The sequence below is a fragment of the Theobroma umbraticum genome, unplaced genomic scaffold (assembly GCF_002168275.2).
Source record: "Theobroma umbraticum cultivar Fairchild unplaced genomic scaffold, ASM216827v3 scaffold_95.0, whole genome shotgun sequence".
Taxonomy (NCBI): Eukaryota; Viridiplantae; Streptophyta; class Magnoliopsida; order Malvales; family Malvaceae; genus Theobroma; species Theobroma umbraticum.
Genome location: NW_018397257.1, coordinates 5,245,052 through 5,267,112, shown reverse-complemented (window position 1 = coordinate 5,267,112; position 22,061 = coordinate 5,245,052). Strand labels below are relative to the sequence as shown.

General features: G+C 33.2%; 1 protein-coding gene and 1 pseudogene across 1 annotated transcript; both read right to left on the bottom strand.

The window, feature by feature from the left end:
• Positions 1–13,025: 13,025 nt before the first annotated feature.
• On the bottom strand, positions 13,026–14,407 carry LOC110412330 (uncharacterized; annotated as a pseudogene).
• Positions 14,408–15,431: 1,024 nt separating this feature from the next.
• On the bottom strand, positions 15,432–21,720 carry LOC110412595 (UvrABC system C protein, putative (DUF3411)). Its single transcript, XM_021423170.2, has 8 exons — positions 21,005–21,720; positions 20,037–20,105; positions 18,225–18,356; positions 18,064–18,117; positions 17,913–17,957; positions 17,540–17,679; positions 15,962–16,087; positions 15,432–15,861 (listed from the first exon to the last, which is right to left on the bottom strand). The coding sequence occupies exons 1-8, from the start codon at positions 21,236–21,238 to the stop codon at positions 15,795–15,797; spliced, it is 867 nt and encodes a 288-aa protein (XP_021278845.2). The 5' UTR covers positions 21,239–21,720; the 3' UTR covers positions 15,432–15,794.
• Positions 21,721–22,061: the final 341 nt, after the last annotated feature.

Below are 22,061 nucleotides of genomic sequence, written 5' to 3'. Positions count from 1 at the left end.
GATAGTAATATCCAATTAAAAAAAATAGAGGTGATAGTATAGCTCAGTTTGAGTATGCACAGATTATTAAGAGTCTGATGTATTTGATGAATTATACTTGACCAGATATAGCTTATGCTGTGTGTAGATTGAGCAGATATATACAAAGTCTTAATAGAGATCATTGATCTACCTTAAGTAGGGTGATGAAATATTTGAAAGGTACCATGAACTATGGTATTTTATATAATGGATTTCTCATTTTATTAGAAGCATGCAGTGATGCTAATTGGATCTCAGATTCAGATGAGATGAAATCCCCGAGTGGTTATGTATTCACCCTTGGTGGAGGTGCTATAACTTGAAAATCAACGAAACAAACAATAATTGCTGAATCTACAATGGAGTCAGAATTTGTAGCTTTAGAGTTGGCTAACAATGAGGCTAAGTGGTTGAGAAACCTCTTAGCAGATATTCCATTGGGAATGAAACCAACACTTTCTGTGTCGATGCATTGTGATTGCCAAGCGGCAATAGCCATTGCAAAGAATAAAACTTTCAATGGTAAAAATAGATACATTCGTTTGAGACATGATGTAGTAAAGCAGCTGTTTAGAGATGGAATTATATCCATTAATTATGTGAAGTCAAAGCTGAATTTGGCCTATCCTCTAACTAAACCCTTGGGAAGAAAGTTAATTAATGCAACCTTGAGTGGAATGGGCCTTAAGCCAAATGAGAAAATCAACAAATAATGGTAACCCAACCTATATGATTGGAGATCCTATGAATTAGGTTTATATGGGTAATAACAAGTTATTTGTTAATAAATTAATGCACTATTGAAATTATTGTCCATCCTATGGTGTGTGAGTAGTGCAAAACTGCAATGCAAGAAAGGTTGAGCTAAACTCTTAATGCATTCCATATCCCTTATGGGTAGTGTATTATATTGCAGTATACACTTCCAAATCAGGGAGGCGTCGCTAGAATGGCCAAGGTCGGCCATAGCATGCGAGATCGAGGAATGGAGAGGGGGATGAGAGAAAAAGGTTAGCAGCTGCTAGGGTTTGTTTGATTTTAACTTAAATTGTCAAATAACTTAGGTATGTAATTAGAGTGATTTTAGGAAGATTTTGATAATTGAATAATCAATTAAATGGATTTATATGGTAAATAATATAAATTTAAGTATTTTTCTATGTGTTGTAGAGGTAGAACGTGGAAGTATTTCACCCACAATTATTTTTACTATAATCACACTATTATCTGATCATAATTAAAAAATAGTAAGGGTTCACCAATTATAATTGTAGGCTTCACATAACTTTTTGTTATAAGTCAAAGTATTGTATTAATTTTGGGGATTATCAAATAAACGTAACCACCAACATGGAAATAAACAGTCTACACAGTCAGAGATCAAACAGAAGCCTAAAGCGACAAATACCTTTTCTGTATAGCACCAAAATGGATGGAGCTTGAAACTCTTACAATCTTTCCCATGATCACCTACATACTATCGAAAAATAAACCTTTTTTGACAGTTTTTCTTTGAAAAAATTTAAAATTTGATTGAAACTATCTTTTTTTGATGAATTTTCAAAAAAAATTTTTGTTGGAAGTCTCATCGGTAAAAACATGATTGACAATACTTTTGCTTAGAAATCCGTCCGAAATTTCTAATAAAAAATTTCATTAAAAATTTTATCGAAAAAGTGCATCGGCTATCAACTATATCGTATCAAATCTATTAGAAATTTTTAATGAAATTTCGTCAAAAATTTCTAATGAAATTTTTTGTTGAAAAAGCATTTCCCACTAAATTTTGACTAAAATTTTCAATAAAATTCTCCTTGGTAATTTCCAATGGAAGTTTCTATAGAAAATAAATTTCTCACGAAATTTTGCTGAAAATTTCTAACAAAATTTTCTATCAATAATGCATTTCCAGCGAAAATTCCCCAAGAGATTTCCGACGGAATGTTCCGTCAGTAATGTTTTGCCAATGAAAATTATCGACTAAAATTTTGGTAATAAATTATTAATTGATATCCACAATTTAATTTCAAAATTTATAAGAAAAACACACATTAAAAACTAAAATTAAAAGTCAAGTTTATGCAATTAGAAGTCATCAAAACACAATATCTAAAAATGTCAAACAAATATAAACATAAAGCTAAATATGCTATTATATGCCATATTAAAAAAGAATCTAAGTCCAAAAACAAAATGGAAACATCATATCATACATGTGGGATTACAAGTGGTTTGCAACTAGTTTCTTTTATAAAATTTCCAGGAATTCTTTTATAACCTCTTAAGGCAGAAGTTGACACTATTGCTTTTGAAGGGAAAACAGAAATACCTAAACAAGAAATGATTCAAAGATAGCCATGTAGTCCAATCGGGAAAAGAAAGAAAACAAGTGTGAAGTTTCAGAAGTGGACAGGACAGGAAAACTAGCAACTAAGTTTGTAGAAAAAATAGACCACCAAAAATAGGTTAGAGCCATGCATCACAAATTATAAAGAGGACAGAAGAGCAAGTTTGCCACAGGGTTAGCGGCAATTAGAGAGAAAAGAGAGAGAAAGAAAGGAATAATACTGCAGGTATAATATTGACTGCATTCAATAACTAGATTAAAATTTGGGGCTATCACAGAATTTCAGCATGAACTTCACATTCAAAATTTATAAAAAAAAATATGCATTAAAATCTAAAATTCAAAATAAAGTTGATGTAATTAAAGTTCATCATAAACACATAATATCTAAAAATGTCAAACAAATATAAATATAAAGTCAAATATATTGTTGTATGCTATACTGAAAAAGAATCCGAATCAATAACAGAAAAGAGATATCACATACCATTTGTAGGAACAAAGACTAGATCTCTTTTTTGACCAGTGATGGTTGTTGCAATCCCAAGTGTCCTCCACAAGTTCAGGCAACAAAGAGATAGATGTCAGTTTAGATGATGAGAGCAATGAATTTTGGTTGCTCAAGGATTTATGAAAATAAAACAAATAAGACAGAGTTAATAAATTGAAAACAGTAAAAATAGAGACACCATTTGTGAAAAAATTGAAAAGGCATGAGAACCTCAATTATTTAAGCTTTGCAAAAGATCAGATTTCCACTCCATGCTACAAATGAAGATAGAGTTAATGTTTTTGACATATGTTAGCTTTAAAATGATTATGGTTTTAATTATGACAAAATAAATTATTTAGATTTGCATTTGCATTACTTGAATTATCCTTGATATGCTCTTGAAATGTTTCAACTCTCATATAGTTGTTCGTACATAATTACAAGCTTCATTATTGAAGTTATTGAACTATATCTATAAGCTTGTATGAAGTTAATTGTATGAGCTTATGATCCTTCTAACATTCATCTTTGAGAGGTTAAAGCTGCAAGAGAGGATCAAAAGTGGAGGAGTTTATCCCAAAGCATGCAAAGATCATCAATCTACATTTCACCAAGCTTGCTTCAAGTCGTGAAACTTATCCATCACTCAACACTTGATCTTCACAACACCAAGGTTACTCTCAAGCCATGAAGCTCACTGTCAACATTTGATCACAAGGAAGAAGCAATGAAGTAGCTGAAGTTAAGTGCTAAAATGTCAAGGAATCTTGAAGAAACAAAGCTCCAATCGATCTTAGAGCAAGGCAAGTAGATCCTATGGCGATAAATCATTTTGAGCATAAATCTTACTAAAGAAGTCTAATTGATGTAATTCTTAACCATTGAAAAACTAAAAGACAGAGCTACAACTTTTGTGTTTACTACTTTCCCATTTCAAATCAAATCAAGGTCAAAACCATGCCAGATGAGGCAATATTGCTGCAGAAAACAGCCATAGTCGACCCTAAGGAAGTAAGCACATGAAATCCAAACTTTTATGAAGTCATAGCCAACCCTGAGCGAGTGGTAGTCGACTACACCAAGGCAGATTTCAAAAATACAAGCTTTCCATAAGAGGATCAACTAGAGAACTTCCATACTCAACTATAAGTGATCGTTAGACACAAAATTCCAAAGGAAAATGGCTAGTTTCTTGCTCTAATCACCTCCAACTTGACTACATCAAGCCAGATTTAGAAAATACAAGCTTTCCAGAAGAGTGTCGACTAGAGAACTTCCATACTCAACTACAAGTGATCGTGAGACACAAAATTCAAAAGGAAATTGGCTAGTTTCTTAGTCAAATCACTTCCAACGCTCCAAGACTCTTTCAAATATTAAAATGACGATTGGAAAGCCTTTCAAGTTGAGGAAGAAGAAAGAGAAAAGACCAAACTCTTGAAGATCATGGTCTTAAAAAGAAATGACAGAAAACTAAGCAAAACTAAGCCTACTTGAACTAAACCTTTTTTGTGCTTACACTCCAATCCTTATATCCAATCTTTATACTCAATGTTTTTTTTCCTCCATTGTACCCACTTAGCAAAATTTACCTTTTAGAGGCACTCTTGTTATTCTTGTAAAAGTTCTAACTTAACCTTGAAAAGTTAGTGTAGGGATTATGGTTGATCCCAAAAAAAGCCATTGTATGGGTTTGTGGTGAGCCCCAAAAAACCATGAGTTTGTGTTGAACCAATTAAAACCATCGGGTATTGCTTGATCCCATGAAAAAGTCAGTGTAAGGATTATCGCTTCTCATTAAAAGTAAGAATCCTTTTAGTGGATTGAAAATTCCTGGGTATGCCAAGGAATGGATGTAGGCATTTGAGAAAGTCGAACCACTATAAATCTTTGTGTCTTGTTTTACTTTTATGCTTTGTGATTTATTGTTGAAACTCTATTTTAAAACAATCATTTACCTATATTTAACACTAGTAGAAAATCTATTTTGAAAAAAAGTTTGATTCATACTTTTTACATCTTAGTTGGTATTTTTCTCAAATCTTTTTCTACCATTATTACTAATCTAATTTTTGTTGAAAAGATTTCTTGAAATATTTTTCTTAAGTTGCCTTTATTTGGTTTACATTTGAAGAACTTTTTAAGCATTTCAAAGTGATCATTTGTATATGTTTGATTGAGTGAATTTGATTAAAACTTGCATATACATTAAGGCTTTTGTTGAAACTCCTTTTATAAGGTTTCAAAATGAGTTTTCTGGTCTAAGATTGATCCTTAAGTTTTTATTGTCAACTACAAAATTGTTTGAAAGGCATTGAAGTTAGTCGGTTAACAAGATCACAACTATAGCCGACTAGAGATTTTTTATAGTCAACTATATCAACTTGTTTTTCATTCTCCAAAATTTTTAAATCTCACCCACCCCCCTCTTGGATTTTTTCATTGGGCTAACTTTTCCAACAACATACAATATAATTATATTTATATAGGTTACTTATGATTCCATGGTGATGATTCCCTTGAAGCACATATGGTTGGTGGTTTATTTTGTCAATCCTTAGGCTTGCATGGGATAAAAGGTTAACTGCCATCGATACCCTTGCACAAGTCATGAACTCAGAATTGGGACGTGACACATTAAAACCTATGTGGGTATGGCTCATTAGATCTTAGTAAGCTTTTTTATATTATTCAATCATCAATCAATCATATATGACTCATTTTTGTCACCATTATCATCATATATACATAAGACATGTATCAACATAAATATAATATCCATGCTTGGCGTAAATACATAATTATGGAACTTCTCAACATAAATAGTGTATACGCTTTCATTTATAATATATGTACCCAATACAATCCATGAAATTTTTGTAAATGCACCCTAGGTGCTCATATGGGCTCTTAGGCCATCATCAATAATATTCACATATATTAATAAAGGTAATTTGCCATTTAATGGTGTAACAGTCATCCATAACCTTGTTTATAAACAAAGCCTTAAAGACTGACTCGTCAAGCGAAACATGACCTGATTCTTGATCTTCAAAAGGTTACTAAGTCACATACTAAAGGAAGAACAAATCACAATCTCCGTGACATGGGTAGCTTGACGGCAATCACTAATCTACAATAAAAATGGGAAAAACTAATGTGTGAGTTACAAAAAGTCCATGAATGGATATGAGAAGGGGACAAGTCAAGGAGTTAGAGTTTTTACATAAATAAAATATTTAAAATAACTATGCATGCATGATTTTTCGAGTACACATTTAATGAACTTGTAAAAAAATAACCACACCTTTAAACAAGCTTCGTAAAATTTTTGGAAATAAATACCAAACCCTTGATTCATTGAGTATCATCTTTAAGAACAATGGAAATACTTTTCACTCACTTTGGAAGTCTCATAGTCTTTTAAAACCCAAGTGAGAGTAAAACATTTGATTTACATCTAGAAAGAGCTAGTTTATACATTAATCATCCCGTATCATGGTAGCAATGCTTACCTTCTTTGACTCATCAACTATGCACATGAACTCAAGGAATTCAACTAACCAACCTTCAGTCTCATAAGTTAACTTTACCTTTTATCTTTTTTCATAATAGTCGAAGGAACTTTGTTCCAACATTACTCAATACCACAACAAAGAATCAAACAAATACATTCATTATAAAAATCTATCACATTATCATCATTCATCATGTAACAATGTTAACGGAATCACCCCCATTAACTATGGGTTTTAATGGCATATCTCCCATTAGACATGAGTTTCCCACGAACGAGGCAATGGAATCACTGCCTCACTTTTCATTTCTTCTTAAGAGATGGTAATAGAATGTCCTTCATTACCGCATAAGATTATTAATAGAATGCCATCAACCATGGCATCAAACAACATTTCACATTTTATCATCATATACCGATTTCATAATTCAAAACCATTCACTAACCATTTCATGTACATATGGCCTCTTTTTTATGCCCTCATGCACACAACATGTGGCACGTGGAATCTACATCACATACTTGTCATCACAACATTTAATGTGTTCTCATTATCATCTTACACGATATGTGGAATATACCTCACATACTAACATAATGGCATTCAATATTCTTTCATTTTCATCTTTTATGGTATTGGGAAACTACATCACAAACTTTATGACATGTCATTAATCATGTGAACAACATCACATACATCTCAATACAACATACATCACACTGTCTTTCATAGCTCATCTAATATGTGGAATTATCATCACACAATCATAGCAACATAGCATGCCTCAAGCATTTCATACACATCTTCTTGAAATGGTGGTTTTGGTATAGAACACTTTAAAGGATTTATCCCCCTTGTTGAAAACTACTACATAATAGGTTGAAAAGTCTTTCAAAAATTTGGATTCAATCATAACTTATTTGTATTTATGAACTAGTAATGGAAGAACATAATAATCACCAAATCATTCAAATCATGTTTTCAACTTTACATATTAAAACAGTTTCGAAAGTGGTGCATTCACTCTCTTAAAAAAGTCAACCTCTATAAACAAGCACAACTATATTCTAGCAACTTTCTTAGAGTTTCAATCATTCCTAAACATTCAATATTCCTTGTAATCAATAATCAATCTAGGAATCAAGTACTAAGCATTCTAAGCTTCTTCAAGGCTATTTAGATTTATCTAAACTAAATTTTCAACTTAAACTTCTTTGCTTTTCCAACACCTAAATACTAGAAAGTCAAAAACTCATCATTCTTACCTTAAGTGAGCTCTAATCAATGTGAAAAATCCATCAAATCCTTTAGTTTTGAGTAAACAATAAATTTGGAACAATAAATGATATTTTCAGAGTTGGAAACCCATGATTTAAAGATTTAAAGACTCGAAAAACATCAATTTTGCTATCAAAAATCAAAAGCCAAGCTTTAATCTTCCAAAAATGATAATTGTTGATGAAAATGGGTTGAAAATGGCTATGGGGTGAAGGAAAACTGAGTAAAATCGGCTAGGAATGAAAAACCCTCATGAACGGCATCATAATCATACCATGAGGTGTGAAAATACTCATTTTCCTCTTTTATTTTTTAAAAATTAGTGTAATCTGTCAATACATTTGGCCAAGTATTGATAGATTCAATTCTAAACAAAATCTATCAGTTCATTTGGCCATGTATTGATGGATGTTCATCGAAATCCCTTTAAATAGCTCTTCGTATGAAATCTATCAATACATTAGAGCCATGTATCGATAGATTTGGTTCTAGAGGGATTTTATCAATACATTTGGGCAATGTATTGCTATGTTTGCTTCAGTATGCAAAAACAGGCTTGACAACTTATCTAATTTCTATACTAGACTTTTCAAATCATCATAATACATCAAAACATGAACTTTTCTAAAGTTAAAAACTTAGATTAATGTTTCAAAACAAGAAATGCATGCTCACTTAAGGATCTCTAAACTTTTATTTTCTTAAGTAAAGTGGGGGTTTTCACATTTTTCTTTTTTTTATGAAAATTCATCCTTGAATTTAAATAACATACTAACTTTTGCTGAATAAGTATGGATACTTCGCTTGCATGCCATCCTCGACCTCCCAAGTAATCTCTTCACTTGAGTGGTTATGCCATTGCACCTTAACCGAGGCTATCTCTTTAGAGCGTAATGCCTTTACTTGTTTATTTAGAATGGCTATTAGACCTTCTCATAACTCAAGTCATCTCCCAATTGTAAAGACTCATGCTGGATCATGTGAGATAGACGATACTTCCATAGTACCGAAACATGTAATACCAGGTGAATGCTAGCAAGATCTGATGAAAGTGCTAGTTAGTATGCCACTACCGATATAATAATACATGTTGTAATAATTTTCTTTATCATATTTTCATTTTATTAAATTTTTGTAAGTGAGGACAAAAGCATGCCCGTGTATTAAAAATTACATATACAAAATGTTATAGTCAATAGTAGAAAGTTTTGGAATATTATAACCTAGGGTCATAATATAATGCATAGATATATAGATATCAGCACAAAACATAAAGTAATATTATGACAATTTATAATTTTGCACCATCATTGTTAAGTTAGGTACAAAAGATAGTGCATGTAAGTAGAAATTAGGATAAGTCTTTCGCGAAGTTTCACAAAAGATGTAATTGTTGTTGTTACAAAATATATAGTTGGGTAGAGTAGTGTTTTGATATTCAGCCAACATTCGAAGCATATACAAAAAAGACATAGTTATAGTGTGTAATATTACATGCCACCTCAAACAAAAGAATGAAGCATCTTCATATGTAGCTAGCAATTAAGTGTTAAGATTTTATATTAACTATAGATAAACAAAAAGTTTTAGTAATGCTACGTTTCTATCAAGGTTTTGGTTCGATGTGTACCTTGTTTGCAAACAATTAATGCCAGAATAATTAAAGAGTATCATATATTGTTTGAAATTTTTATCTCAACAACTCATAAACCAAAGCAAAAAATGTTAAAATTCTATGAGTAATACACAGCTTACATGAAGCATTGATAAAGTGTATGTGCGAACGATTAAAAAAGGTAAATTTTAACATCCATCAATACAGAATTTCATCATCCATAAAAAAGACCTATTTTTTTGCAGCTTTAAAAATGTACAGAATAATCTAATTTATTTAAAACTTCAATGTTAATATCTTAGTTATAAATCATTCATCAAAAGTGCTAGAAATGTGTGCGAATTTTGAAAATGTTGCACATTCAAATGAATATAGATATATTTGAAAATGCATTACTCATGCTTGTTGTTCGAACTATATGAAAAAAGGAGAAAATAACCTAATAACAATAAGATGAAGAACAATAAGTAAAATGAAGTTTACCATATCGTAATCCTAACCTAGTTTTGTACTTCTGAGGTGATTCTTGTCCCTGGCCGATGGTAGCACCTTTCTGAAGAGTGTTTTCTGAGAAAAGTTCCTTGGCCACTTGTGTGCTGATTGGTGATGGTAGGAGCTGCTTCTCTAGTTGTTCAATTGTTAATGGAAGTATTGACGATCCAACAATGCTTGTAGAAGTTAAGAGTGGGAGGTTCTTGGTTTGCCATCACATCACAAGTAAATAGTTTGTAATTTGAAATTCCTGTTTTAATTGCTTTTAATGTCAGACCTATTATGAATGTCCTTGTTTGATTGATCAAGGCCTCGACAGGTCCAAGTAATGTCATGCGATGGATAGTATTGAGTGTTGCAAGTTTTGTGATACTCACTTCAACTAACTTCTCTGCCACTTTACTTAACACTACCAATCCCATTTGTCCAGTGCTATCTTGCATAATTAGTTTTATGGAATATCTGTAAAATTGAATTTTAGTTTTCTACAGATGGAGATATGGAGTTGGTAACAAAATCGAAAGGTATTTATACCAGCAATACATATATTGTATAATAATAATTTTAAAATGTTTCAAACATTAACACAATGAATTATAAACATGTTTATAAAATTAATATAAAAACACATAAACTTGTGTTCATGTATATTTATTTGTTTTAATTCATTATTAAGAAGACAAAAATGATATATTAGCATATATGAGTTGTTGATAAGTTTGATATGTTACCATATATGAGTTGTGATAAAAAAATATAAGAAAAAACTTGTGATAAATCATATTTATATTTTAGACATTGATATATTAGCATATATGAGTTGTATATTTTAGATATTGATAAATTAGCATGCATGAATTGTTGATCAGATATTTTTCTTCCATTTTTAGAATCATAAACATCTAAATCATGTTAAAAAATTTTTTGGTATATATATTATTAATGTAGGCACTATCGTTTTCATGATTAAATATACAAATAATGCAATGACACCGGTAACATGTAAATGAAGTAAGCCATATTAAAAAAACAACTATTTCATGAAAAAACAAAATATATATATTTGAAAAAAAAAACATACATCTTTTGACAATTAATTGCATATATAATTAGAAGGAAAAAGAAATTATAAAATAATGAATAAAAATAATCAAAAAATGAACAATTAATGTTGTTGACCATAATTTTTTTAAAAAAAATGACACAAAAAATAATTACAGATGGTTTCCTAAGCAAAATAGGTAAATATACTAAACAAATTAAATAGAAAAGATGTTATAAGAAAAGGTTGACTATACATATCAACTGGTCCTGCAAACATAATGTTACGAGGATCTTTAAACTTTGCACAATCAACCACCTGTTTGGTTTACAAAAAAAGTAAAGAGCAGAAATAATTGTATGACGAAAGAAATTAAAAAATCCCAATAATTTTATTTTCTACTAAAAAACACCTATAATGAAAACAATAATAAATGTATAAATTGTGATTGCAAAAATTACGTAAAGCAAAGCATATAAACAAATAAAAAAGAATAAATAGAAACATAGTAGGAAAGGCCATTGCCAATACACAAGAACAACTTATGTTGATTTTAAGCAATGTAATGTTCAAAACCTTATCAAATGAACAACCTTTTACAATTCACGCAAATGCTAAAGAATAAAAATTATATATAATTCAAATGTGTAATTGTATATAAATATATAAGTATTTAATAGAAATCTCACAATTAATTTTTTGAAAAGTTAAAAGTCAGCAAAGGCATACATTTCATAAATTTATGGTTAGTTTATTTGAAAATAAGAAGATAAAAAAATTAAATCCTTTTTTTGAGAGTTTTAGATTTATAAGTTCACGTCTGTGGTTTAATTGCTTGTAGTGATTTTTTTAAAACAATAATTGTAGCGAATTAACTTGTATAAGACATTGATTTTTTGTTCTAACTTGGTTTCTTGGATGTACAATAGGTTGAATTTTTGTACAGGAGACTGATAAAGTGAAATGTTGTTCTAGCTGTAATATTGAGTTTGTATTATCCACTGTTGAGATGAAGAGTTTATTATATATTTTTCTTACAGTAGACATTTTTGGTCAATATTTTTATAGCAATACACACCCAGCTTTAAAAAAAAAAAGGAAAAAAAGTCATTGTTGTTGGATTGATGTAAAGTTTTAACCATGGGAAAATGAAGACTTTGAGAATCTGGGTTTTGGTTTTTTGAGAGTGGGATTAAGTGTTTGGGTTGGGGAATTTGTTTCTTTCATTCAATTGTTTTATTGTTTTAGTTTGTTTTTTTTTTGTTTGATTCGTACGGTAATTGAGGTTGCATCAAATTGTTTTTGTGATTTTGATTTTAATGATAATTCTGGTAGAAAGCTGAATACCCAGCTAAGCCTTCAAATATTAGATGCCAATGGAAGCTAAGTCTTGCTATAAATTTCATCAAACGTTCAATTTCATTGGAGAATATAAACAGTAAATAAAAGGGTCAAATAGATATAGAACTTATGACATGTCATTAAAAAAATAAAAACATTAACTAATTAATTGTGGAACTTATAGATCTAATATGAACATTAAATTGTTGAAAATGCATAAAAAAACTAAATGGCAAATGAATTAAGCACTATTTGATATGATGGTTTTTATGTACCGAAGAGCACATTAAAAATTAATCACAATCAGCCTGATGAAAAAGACGATAAGCTCAGGAATTATCTAAAACAAAAAAAAGTAAGTGCTTGCCGTTGGGTAACTAACGAAAATCAACAGGGAACAGACGAAGTATAAAAGCAGCACAAAATGGTAAATAAAAGATTGAGAGATAAAAGAAATAAAAGTAAAAAAACTTATAAACAACTAAAGAAATCTCTAGAAAGAAAAAGAAGTATAAGTAAAAGTAATAAAATCAAGGTAAAAACAGTTGATAGATATAGAGATCAAATGCAATTTTCAATGGAAGAAGAAAAGTTCACCCAAATTAGACGTGTTGTACTCTCAAAAAATTAATTGCAATACCCAAACCTGTAAAAGCCAAAGGTCAGCTTCCTTTTCTTAATCTCATAACTTTTTACATAACAGCAACATAACAATGAGGCTAAATATAGAGCCACTAAACAACGTGTTGAAATTTTTAAAATTAAAAAAGTTAAAAGTCAATTTTTTTTAATATTTTTTTAACTTTTCACGTGTGAGTCTAAGAGAACAAAAACGTGGCTAAATATAGAGCCGGTTTTGGATCATAGAATTGTATAAGTTATAGATGAGCCGAGTAGCCCCATGACACTGAGAAAGACCAGTTCTTTGGCCTGTGATAGCAGATTGTTTGTTGTGCCAGACGTGATTGATCAACTTTGGCAGCTTCCATGAGATGATCCATTGATTCAGTGCGGTTCTTGGAAGAGGAAAGTGGGTCTATGTTGTCAAAATGGTGAAGTGTAACAATTGGGGATTGCGGATGAGATGATAGCATGCCTGATATATCACCAAGTGGATGAATCTGCAGTGTAAAATATCACAGGAGGGAATTCTTTAGCTTGGCATCAAATGTTTTATTCCTAATTTTGTATAATTTTGTCCTTGTAAACTGTTTGAAAAGGATTCAAGCCCTTGATTTCATATGTTTAGTAGACTACATTGACCATTAGACTATCAGACTACTGTCCAGAGTAACAACTGTCATCGGTTTTTAATAGTAATATTTGTTGAGAAGCCAGAAAAGTAATCTCGCATTTCAGAAGTAGGGTTCCCTGATGAATACCTCTTTCAACGGTCAGACCAATACCCAAGTCTGATAAACACGAGAATGATAGATAATCGCTGGTATGCATGAATGGATATCTATCAAGGCAATCATCCATCAATGGCGCAAGTTCTTCTACCAGGGAATAGCTCAAAGCATATCCAGCTCCCCCATAAGCCATATCAAAGAAGAAAAGAAAGTTTGATATGACAGCCTTCGAATACATTCCAATAAAATAGTGCTTAGTATGATCACATTTTGCTTATACCTCTACTAAATTATCGACGAAAAAAAGAGTGTCATCATCTGCCATTACAAACCATCTCACATCTTTGTTATCTCCTAGTCTGAATGAATCCAAAACCGAACGGAAGATTCTTGCTTCAAATGGGTTTGCAAGCTTAGGGTATACTGCTACCTTAGTGGCATCTTCATTGACCTGAAAATGAGGAGAAGTTTCAGGCCAAGGTAGAAATTCTTCTGAGGGAGGTGAATCCAGAAAGATATTTCCCCTATTTTCATTTGGCCCCCACCAGGCTTCAGTGTATGCTCTTCTTTGCTTCCATGTTTTTAAGCTACCGACTAAAACAAACTTAATGTGGCTAACATTGGTGGGATAATCCGTAGTTATAGGTGAACTCGACCATATGACCTCAAACGGTGAGCAAAGATCAGAAGCTTTATGACAGGGAAGGTTATACAAGAATGTGTAGAAAAACGAAAGAGCTAGGCCTGGAATGACTAGGAATTTGCCTAAAGCTACAAGGACATCGAAATTTCGGCTTCATTGATTGAAAGTTGCTGGTACCTAATTTCACAATAAATTATCAAGGCTTGAGAGAAATTTTAAGATGGGAATGGGTAAAAGAAGCGTAGATTGTCCAGAATGAAGGAAATGTGCGTAGCAGAATTATGAGTTATGAGGATAGCATTGCTAGGGTGGCTAGGGGTGTATTAAGTCTTTGCTTGGCTCGATTTGCGGTGGATAGGGGAAATATTTTACAAAAGGTGGTGATAGCTCTGACGTCTTCGAGCATGGCACTACCATGGTGGTTTTGCGTTTGGAACTGATGTAGGTAGGCCCTTTCATTCCTGTCACAAGCTCTATGCATGGCCAGATTATCAGTTGTGGACTAATGGTTCTCCATCTGCAGGCGTTGAGTGGTTCTGGGTGACACGTTTTCTATATGAGTTTCTTGTGTTGCAAGCTGTGTAACGTGTCTTTGGTATTGGTGGAGTGTTTTAACGGGTGTTGATCTGTTTTCATCCTTCTTTTTATCTGTGTCTCCAGGTGTTTGTCTGTCCCAGTTCCAGCTGTTTTAGGTGGGCCGTTTCCAGCTATGTAACCTGTTTCTTGATTCTTGTCCTCTGTTTTTCAGGTAGTTTCTGAGTGGCTTATGTTTAGAAAGGTAGACGCATGCTGGGTTTCTATCTTCCATGTTACTTGATAAAACCTAATCACTTGAAGGAGCGCAAAGAAGAAAAAGAATTATGAGATATAACTCTTTGAGGAGGCTAATCAAGTGGGTTACGACCAAAATTCAGGATGACCTATATTTTCTTCAAAAGAAGAAAGTATAGAAATGGAATGTGATCCCTCATTTCAATATAGAAGGAAGAAGCTCGTTTGTTCTTCTGGTATGTAGGAAAACTAGAAAGAAATGCTCAATCCCCTTCTTATGGAATCTTAAAAAAATCGAACACACAATATGGGGAGGGGCTTGCGGATTGACTCTGTCAAGAGAGGGCAAAAAAATATAGTGTATATATTAATGAAATCCTTGAGGGAGGTCGCATCATAAAGAAAAAGCTCAGTTTGCTTCAAAGCATCTTTGACCATCCCCCACGCTAATCAAGAGCGTTTCAGAAGGAAAACAACTCAATTTTAACGTTTGGCCCCGAAAATAAATAAAGAAAAAATTAACAGAAAATTGACTTTATATCAATACATATATGAGAAAGAATCTCCAGACAAAACTTTCTTTTATAGTAAAGGTCCCTACCACAGGCATTTGAGAAGAGAATTCTCTTTCCCCCAATGGTTAGGCCACCCTAATCAGGGGCCGACGCATAAACAAGAAACTGAAAGCTGAAGAAAACTCAAACTATTCAACTGTCAGCTCAGCCATGATCTAGACAATGCAGTTGTAGTCAACCAAAAACCAAGCATGGGAGCCAAGCTTCCCATCACTCAAATATTGGGACGAGCAAACCTACTTTCATGCAACTGTGATGGGCAACACCACTAGCTGTTCCAACGTTGGAAAATTTAATCAACATAAATCACTCCAATGCAGTGTTCTCTTCATGAGCCTTCTGAATACCTACCAGTCGAGCATAGTCCACCCACCTATAGAAGCAAGTTGGAAGTTGTCAAAACTGAGATACTCTAGCCAGCAAAATGGCTATCCTAGCAAGCAAAATATTTGAAGGTTAATATAGAATCTTACAATAGGGAACCCAAGTATGTGTTGCCTGTTCGAACAGCAAAGCAAATTGCACTCAACATAAGCTTGTGCTGGTGTAGCAAAGGCTCCAAAATCCGCTGTTCTATTACACCAGCCAGCACTTGGTACCTATTCAACAAAACAAACCCTCAGCAAAATATTCCAAAATCTGACAACACTCAATTCCAAGCCTTTTCACAGCATAGAATTAGCATTTCAAACATGTTTGTTTCACAGGTAATATACATACCAACTTCAAACATCAAAACTTCTCCTGTACAGGCAGAGAAATATGCTCAAGAATGCATGTCATAAAAAATTTACAGAGGAGGGTGCAAAGTATTCTGTGACATGCAAGTGTTAAAAGTTAAAAGCTGAATATCTTCAAAGGGTTCAATATTTATTCATTTTTGAAGTGTGAAATAAGCTCCTAGAGTATTAGAAAGATGTCAGCCTCGGCAAGGCTTAAATTACTATTTAAATAAATTTAAGACAACATCAAAATGGAAAGAATATATTGAACAAAGAAAATCAAGGTACACATTAAGATTCCAACGGATTTTAAAAGTGCAAAAAAGGGGGAGTAGAAAATCATTTTGACTTCTCAATGGGTTTGGTAAACTGATTTTGTCAATATCAGTCCTAACAACAGAATATCACAGTGAAAAAAGCATCACAGATTGTGCTGACTCCCAGTTCACTAAAATAAACAACACAAAGTTCTCGTAACACAAGAAAATAAAAGTTTTAAAGCCCAAAATAAGGAAAAAGATTTATTCAAATGAAAGACTAAGATCAGAAAAGCATATTTAAAACAGGAACATATTTAATTATCTTCTATTTCTATCAAAAAGATTAAATATCCAGCTCATTTAATTTTGTATATATCAATCAAAATGTCCCAAGCAAATGCTCACAAGTATATCACAACAGATAGCGATGAGACTAAAATTTCACCAGTTGTGGCCTAAATAGAAACCATCCTTCTACTTATATCCATAACTTGGCGTAAATCAGTACAAAATAGACTTAAAACACTACATTGAAGATACCTCCCTATTGGTTTATTTTACCAAAATTCCATAATTCCAAGGAAGCATAGTTAATTTTCTGTAAGGAGAAGACACATCTATTGTTCAATCAGCATACTTAAAAAGTCTCTTACAATAGCTAAATTTAGTGCCAAACAACCCCATAGGAACATGTATAGCTAGACACATACTCAGAGATAATATGCAAAACCAATTCTAGCTACCCATTAGCCAGAGATAATATGCAAAACTAATTTTCCAGCAAGACTTCAAACTTATTAATATGTTTAAATGATTCTATACAAAAAATCAGGAAGTCAGCATCAGTCCCCAAGAGGACATCCCAATGGCTAGAAGTTAAGACTCCAACTTGGAGGTCTACAGTTCTTATCTTAGGATGGCAGAAGACCACCTCCAATTGTGTAGCCCAGCATTATCTCATACTATCAGAATGAAACACTGCAACAATAATAGTAAAAGCGGTTCCACAAGAAATAGCAAAATTCATGCCTTAGAACCATTATTCACTACAAATATTAAATCTACAAACCTGAGGTTGCTAGAAACTGCCATATATACACCATAGGCAACACTGGTGGATAGTATGGGAACATTTTCAACTTCAGCTGCAGAAGACTTATCAACAGCCTTTCTTGCATTAATCAATGCATTCGTGACAGCTGTGCCGACCTACAAGAGAACAAAGTCCATTCAATCTCAGCAAATCCACATTTCGCCTTTCACTTTGATAGAGAAAGTTGCAAGAAGCAATGATATTCTTGATAGAAACAGAAGAGATAATAAGATTTGATAAAAATTGAAAATGGAAAATAAGCTTAATTACTGTAAATGTTAGATTGCAAATAATTTTCTCAATCACCAACTATCAGGGAAAAATGTGTAAGAGCAGCCAAAAAACTTACCAGTGAAGAAGTGGTGCCTACTGCAAAAAGTTTTGCTCCATTACGCTGCAGAGCACACACAATTTAAACACAATATGATTGTTTATTCCTAACTCAGATATGCAGAAATCACAACTTTTAAAAGTTTAAAAAACGAGAAAGATCTCCTTACCATTACAGCACCTAATCTCTGCAAAAGTGAATATGAAGTCCCATGAAGAGCAACCTGCAGACAGAATTTTATGACCATAGAACAGTTGTATTTTAGCATCTTAGAAAGAAACTCTGCACAATCTCCATGCAAACTCATCAGCAAAGAAAAAAAATAGAGACCTGGAAAGCATTATCAGGGCAGCTGTAGAAGAACTTGGAAATAGCTCCAGCACTGACTGCAAGAGGAGGCCGGAGAGAGACAGTAGGAGCAGGAAGATAAACAAGCATGAAATCTGCAATTATTGCCATTACCTAGAAACACAAATTGGAAATTGAAAGTGGTGAAAATAACGTAGTTGCACATGTAATTCACATTTCACAATAATCTGTATGTTATGTGCTAATGGATCTCAGTGAAAATATACATTATACCACCACAATACTCTGAAGCTAAAAATAGCATAAATTTTCAAAAGAGAGCCTCATTGCTTCCTCATAATATCAATTTCTGATAGATTATCAATATTGCTCAGAAGAAGGTATCTATCTGCAATTAATTCTGTTGCTCATAAATAAAAAGTAGACAGATAATAATGGGTGTCAAAACACCTGATATATTTTATAGTTCTGGGAAAAGAAACAGATGAAAAAAAAGATAAGAAGGATCTTTCGTGATGTTTCTCATTAACCAACGGCCTTCATTAAACCAAAATAACAAATCATTACCTATTATATTAGTTCAGACCATTTCACAGTCCAATGAAGTACCAGAATCTGCAGGCTGCTGCTGTCTGATATTACAATCACTAAAAAATGCAAGGCACTATTCTCTAAGGAGAAATTCCTTGATCCTTTTACTGTAAAGGCAAAAATCTATCTTCTATTACTACTTTGTGTCAATTAGTGAGTTCATAAAACTAAACTCGACCAGATCTGAATTCTCAATTCTCAAGACCTAAATTCTCTGATAAAACCTTTCAGTCATGCTATTTTCCCCTTCACATTCAACAAAGCTCAGTCTCTTATCAGCCCCAGAAGAATTAGCAGCCTAGTGGAGGATAAGCATGCAAAACAACAGAAAGGTGTGGTTAAAAACTTATGCCTCTATGGTTTGGTTGCTAGTAGGACATGCATATGGGTAAAAGTCACATGTTGGTTGCTGAGGAGAATGAGAATCATTCATTCCCATTAATCTTGAACCATAAACTTCTTTACCATTCCCTCAACGGGTTCAGGAGGCAAGCTAAAGCTCAATTCCCTTGATGCATGGCCTAGAGTGTCTGCAGCAAGCCCTGAAGGAAGAGTCCAAGGTCTACAAGCTTAACATTTTAAGGCCCCTCCTGGCATTGGTCCCCAAGAGGATAGGGGCTCCCATACTCAAACCAAATTAGGAGTGCCACGGCTGGTAAGTGGTAGTCCTATCTATCTTTTTCTATTTTTAGAAAAATTATATACAATGCTTCATCTGTGAATTCAGCATTTTCATCCAATCAACCTAATGATGACAAGATTTTTGCTTTAAAAAAAAAAATAGTGCACATTCCTACCAATGCTTAAAATTTGTATGTGATGTAATTATAATTACCAATGCATATATTGAACTAATTTAGTTGAGAGTTCATAATCAAAGAAAAATTTAAGCAGGTCATAGAATCCATCTAACAATGATCAGGCAGCCGACTTCTTACCTTTTATGCGAAAAAGAGCATTAAATGGAAGCATATTAATTTTCCTTAAGTCATGAAAAGAAATTTTTTTTTGCATTTTGAGAAAGCGACAGCTTATCAATCCAGAATTTCTAAAGGATCACAATAAAAGCCTTAAAGTGGCATCAAAATTTAGCATCTTCCATGAAATCAATCTCTTTGCATAAAGACATCCTCGAAATTAATTTTTTAAGTTATCCAAACAAGTCGTCCTTGTTATTCAGACCGAAAGAAGGTTGAAAAAGTGCATATTCAAAAGAACTACTTATATGGTAAACAACCATACCACATCAGCGAAAACAATTTCGAGCTCCTTGAAAAAGTTTTCCCTGCGACGTTCATATTCTGCAGCTGTCTAGAAAACAGGAAATAAACATAAGCATATTAGTTGTTAAGATTGAATCAACAAAACTGAACAAGCCACACAGCATGGAGTACAAGAGAGACAGAGGCCATTACAGAAAACAACCCTTTAAACCTAGGATAATGCACAAGGGCAAAATTTGGGTCATGCATAACCATGGCACTTGTAGGCTCAATTGCTTAGCCTAAGTTTCAACAAAGTTGTTTTACTAGCTTACACAGGCTGAGATGCGAACTTGCCATGATTCATAGCTGGATTAGGAACATCTAATTCTAGAAAACCATATACATCCACAAGCAAGACTGATGGGCTTTGGCATGGATAAAACCTTCCAACTTGGTAGCACTTCTCCACTCCATCATTTCCTTATTTAGGCAGTTTTCTTCCCAACATACCTCTTATTTTATTGATGTTCCATCTTAAATTCTGACATAAATTCCAAAGCGAACAGAACGCAAAGTACTCCAAAAGTTTGGCTAGAATTCAACATACAGACAAATATCATAAGAAAAAAAGAAAGTAACTCCAATAAATTCTCAGTTCAGAAAGAGAAATTAAGTTTTTCTTCTTCATTTATCCAAAATATACCTACCCTCCCTACAAAATCACCCATGATTCATACTACAAAGTATATTTTACTTATTTCACAACAAATCAACCATGATAAACTACTTACAATAAATTAACTAATGAAAAACGCATTATAAGTTGTCATAGCAATACAAATGATGAAGGGAAAGAGAATAAAAAGAAAACTTTTGACAAATTCGAACCCAATTTTTTTAAAAACAAATGAATAAATCTTCACCACCGATTCATATCATCATCAGTACTATTAAAAAAGAAAAACCAAAACTCAAAACGCAAAAGTAAAAAAAAAAAAAACAAACCTTTGTGAAGATCCCAACCCCACACTCCATGGCAACTTTAGCTAAGAAAAGATCATCAGCCAAAAGCCTTTCTTTAAACCCACCAAACTGCATCAACCACCGCATAAGCCCCGATTTTTCAAGCCCCAAGAACCTCTCAATAACCGACCCAGGAATCCTCCCAGCTTGGATCGCCACCGCCAAGTCCTTCGGTAAACTCTCCACTGACCTCCCAGCCTCTGCCAGCAAAACCATCGCCTCTTCCCTGTTCTTATCACCCGCATTTTCATCACCACCCTTGCCTCTTCCATTGTCATTGTTTCCACCGCCACCACCTGAGTTGTTGTTGTTGTTGTTGTTGTTAATGTCGCCACCATCGCCTCCGGGAAGGGTGGAGTAGGCTAAAAATTGGGGGGTTGGCGGTGGCGGAGACTGGTGGTGTAGGAGGCAGAGGAAAGGCGGAGGTGGAGGTGGAGAGGGAAAGCGGTGGAGAGTTTTGGGGTGGTTTGAGGGTGAGGAGAGAAGGAGGGGGACGGGGTTACGGTCAAAAGGCAGGTGGCGATGGACATTGTTGCGGTGGCTGGTGGTGATGGGTTTGTGTCAGAGTTTGGAGTGTATTTTCCTTACGTTATTTTCAGAGTATGTGTTATGGTTTGTTGCTTTCTCGGTGGGCGTTAGTTTTCCAATATGAGGATCTGAGCAGCTTCCAAAAGGGCTTTTGTCCGCAATTCAACTCTAGGGTTAAATTCTTTCATACTCTCTTTTCCTGCCCTCTGAAGTTCACGCTCCTCCCTCTGTTCACGATTTTATCAAGAAAAGAAAAAATAATACTTCTTTCTTTTATCAGACAAAAAAATTGCTATTCTACGCTATCAAAGAAAAATATTAATAATATTACCAAAAAGGCACTAAAGGTTTTTTTTGTGGTCTGTGTGATCAAGTTGACCTATTTTTGTATTTTGTGACACCGATGAAGTGTCATATTATGAATCTCCATATATTCGTTATAACATATATTTGTAGATATTTACACTCATGCTTATGAATAAAACAATCAAATTTTTTAGATTAAAATAGA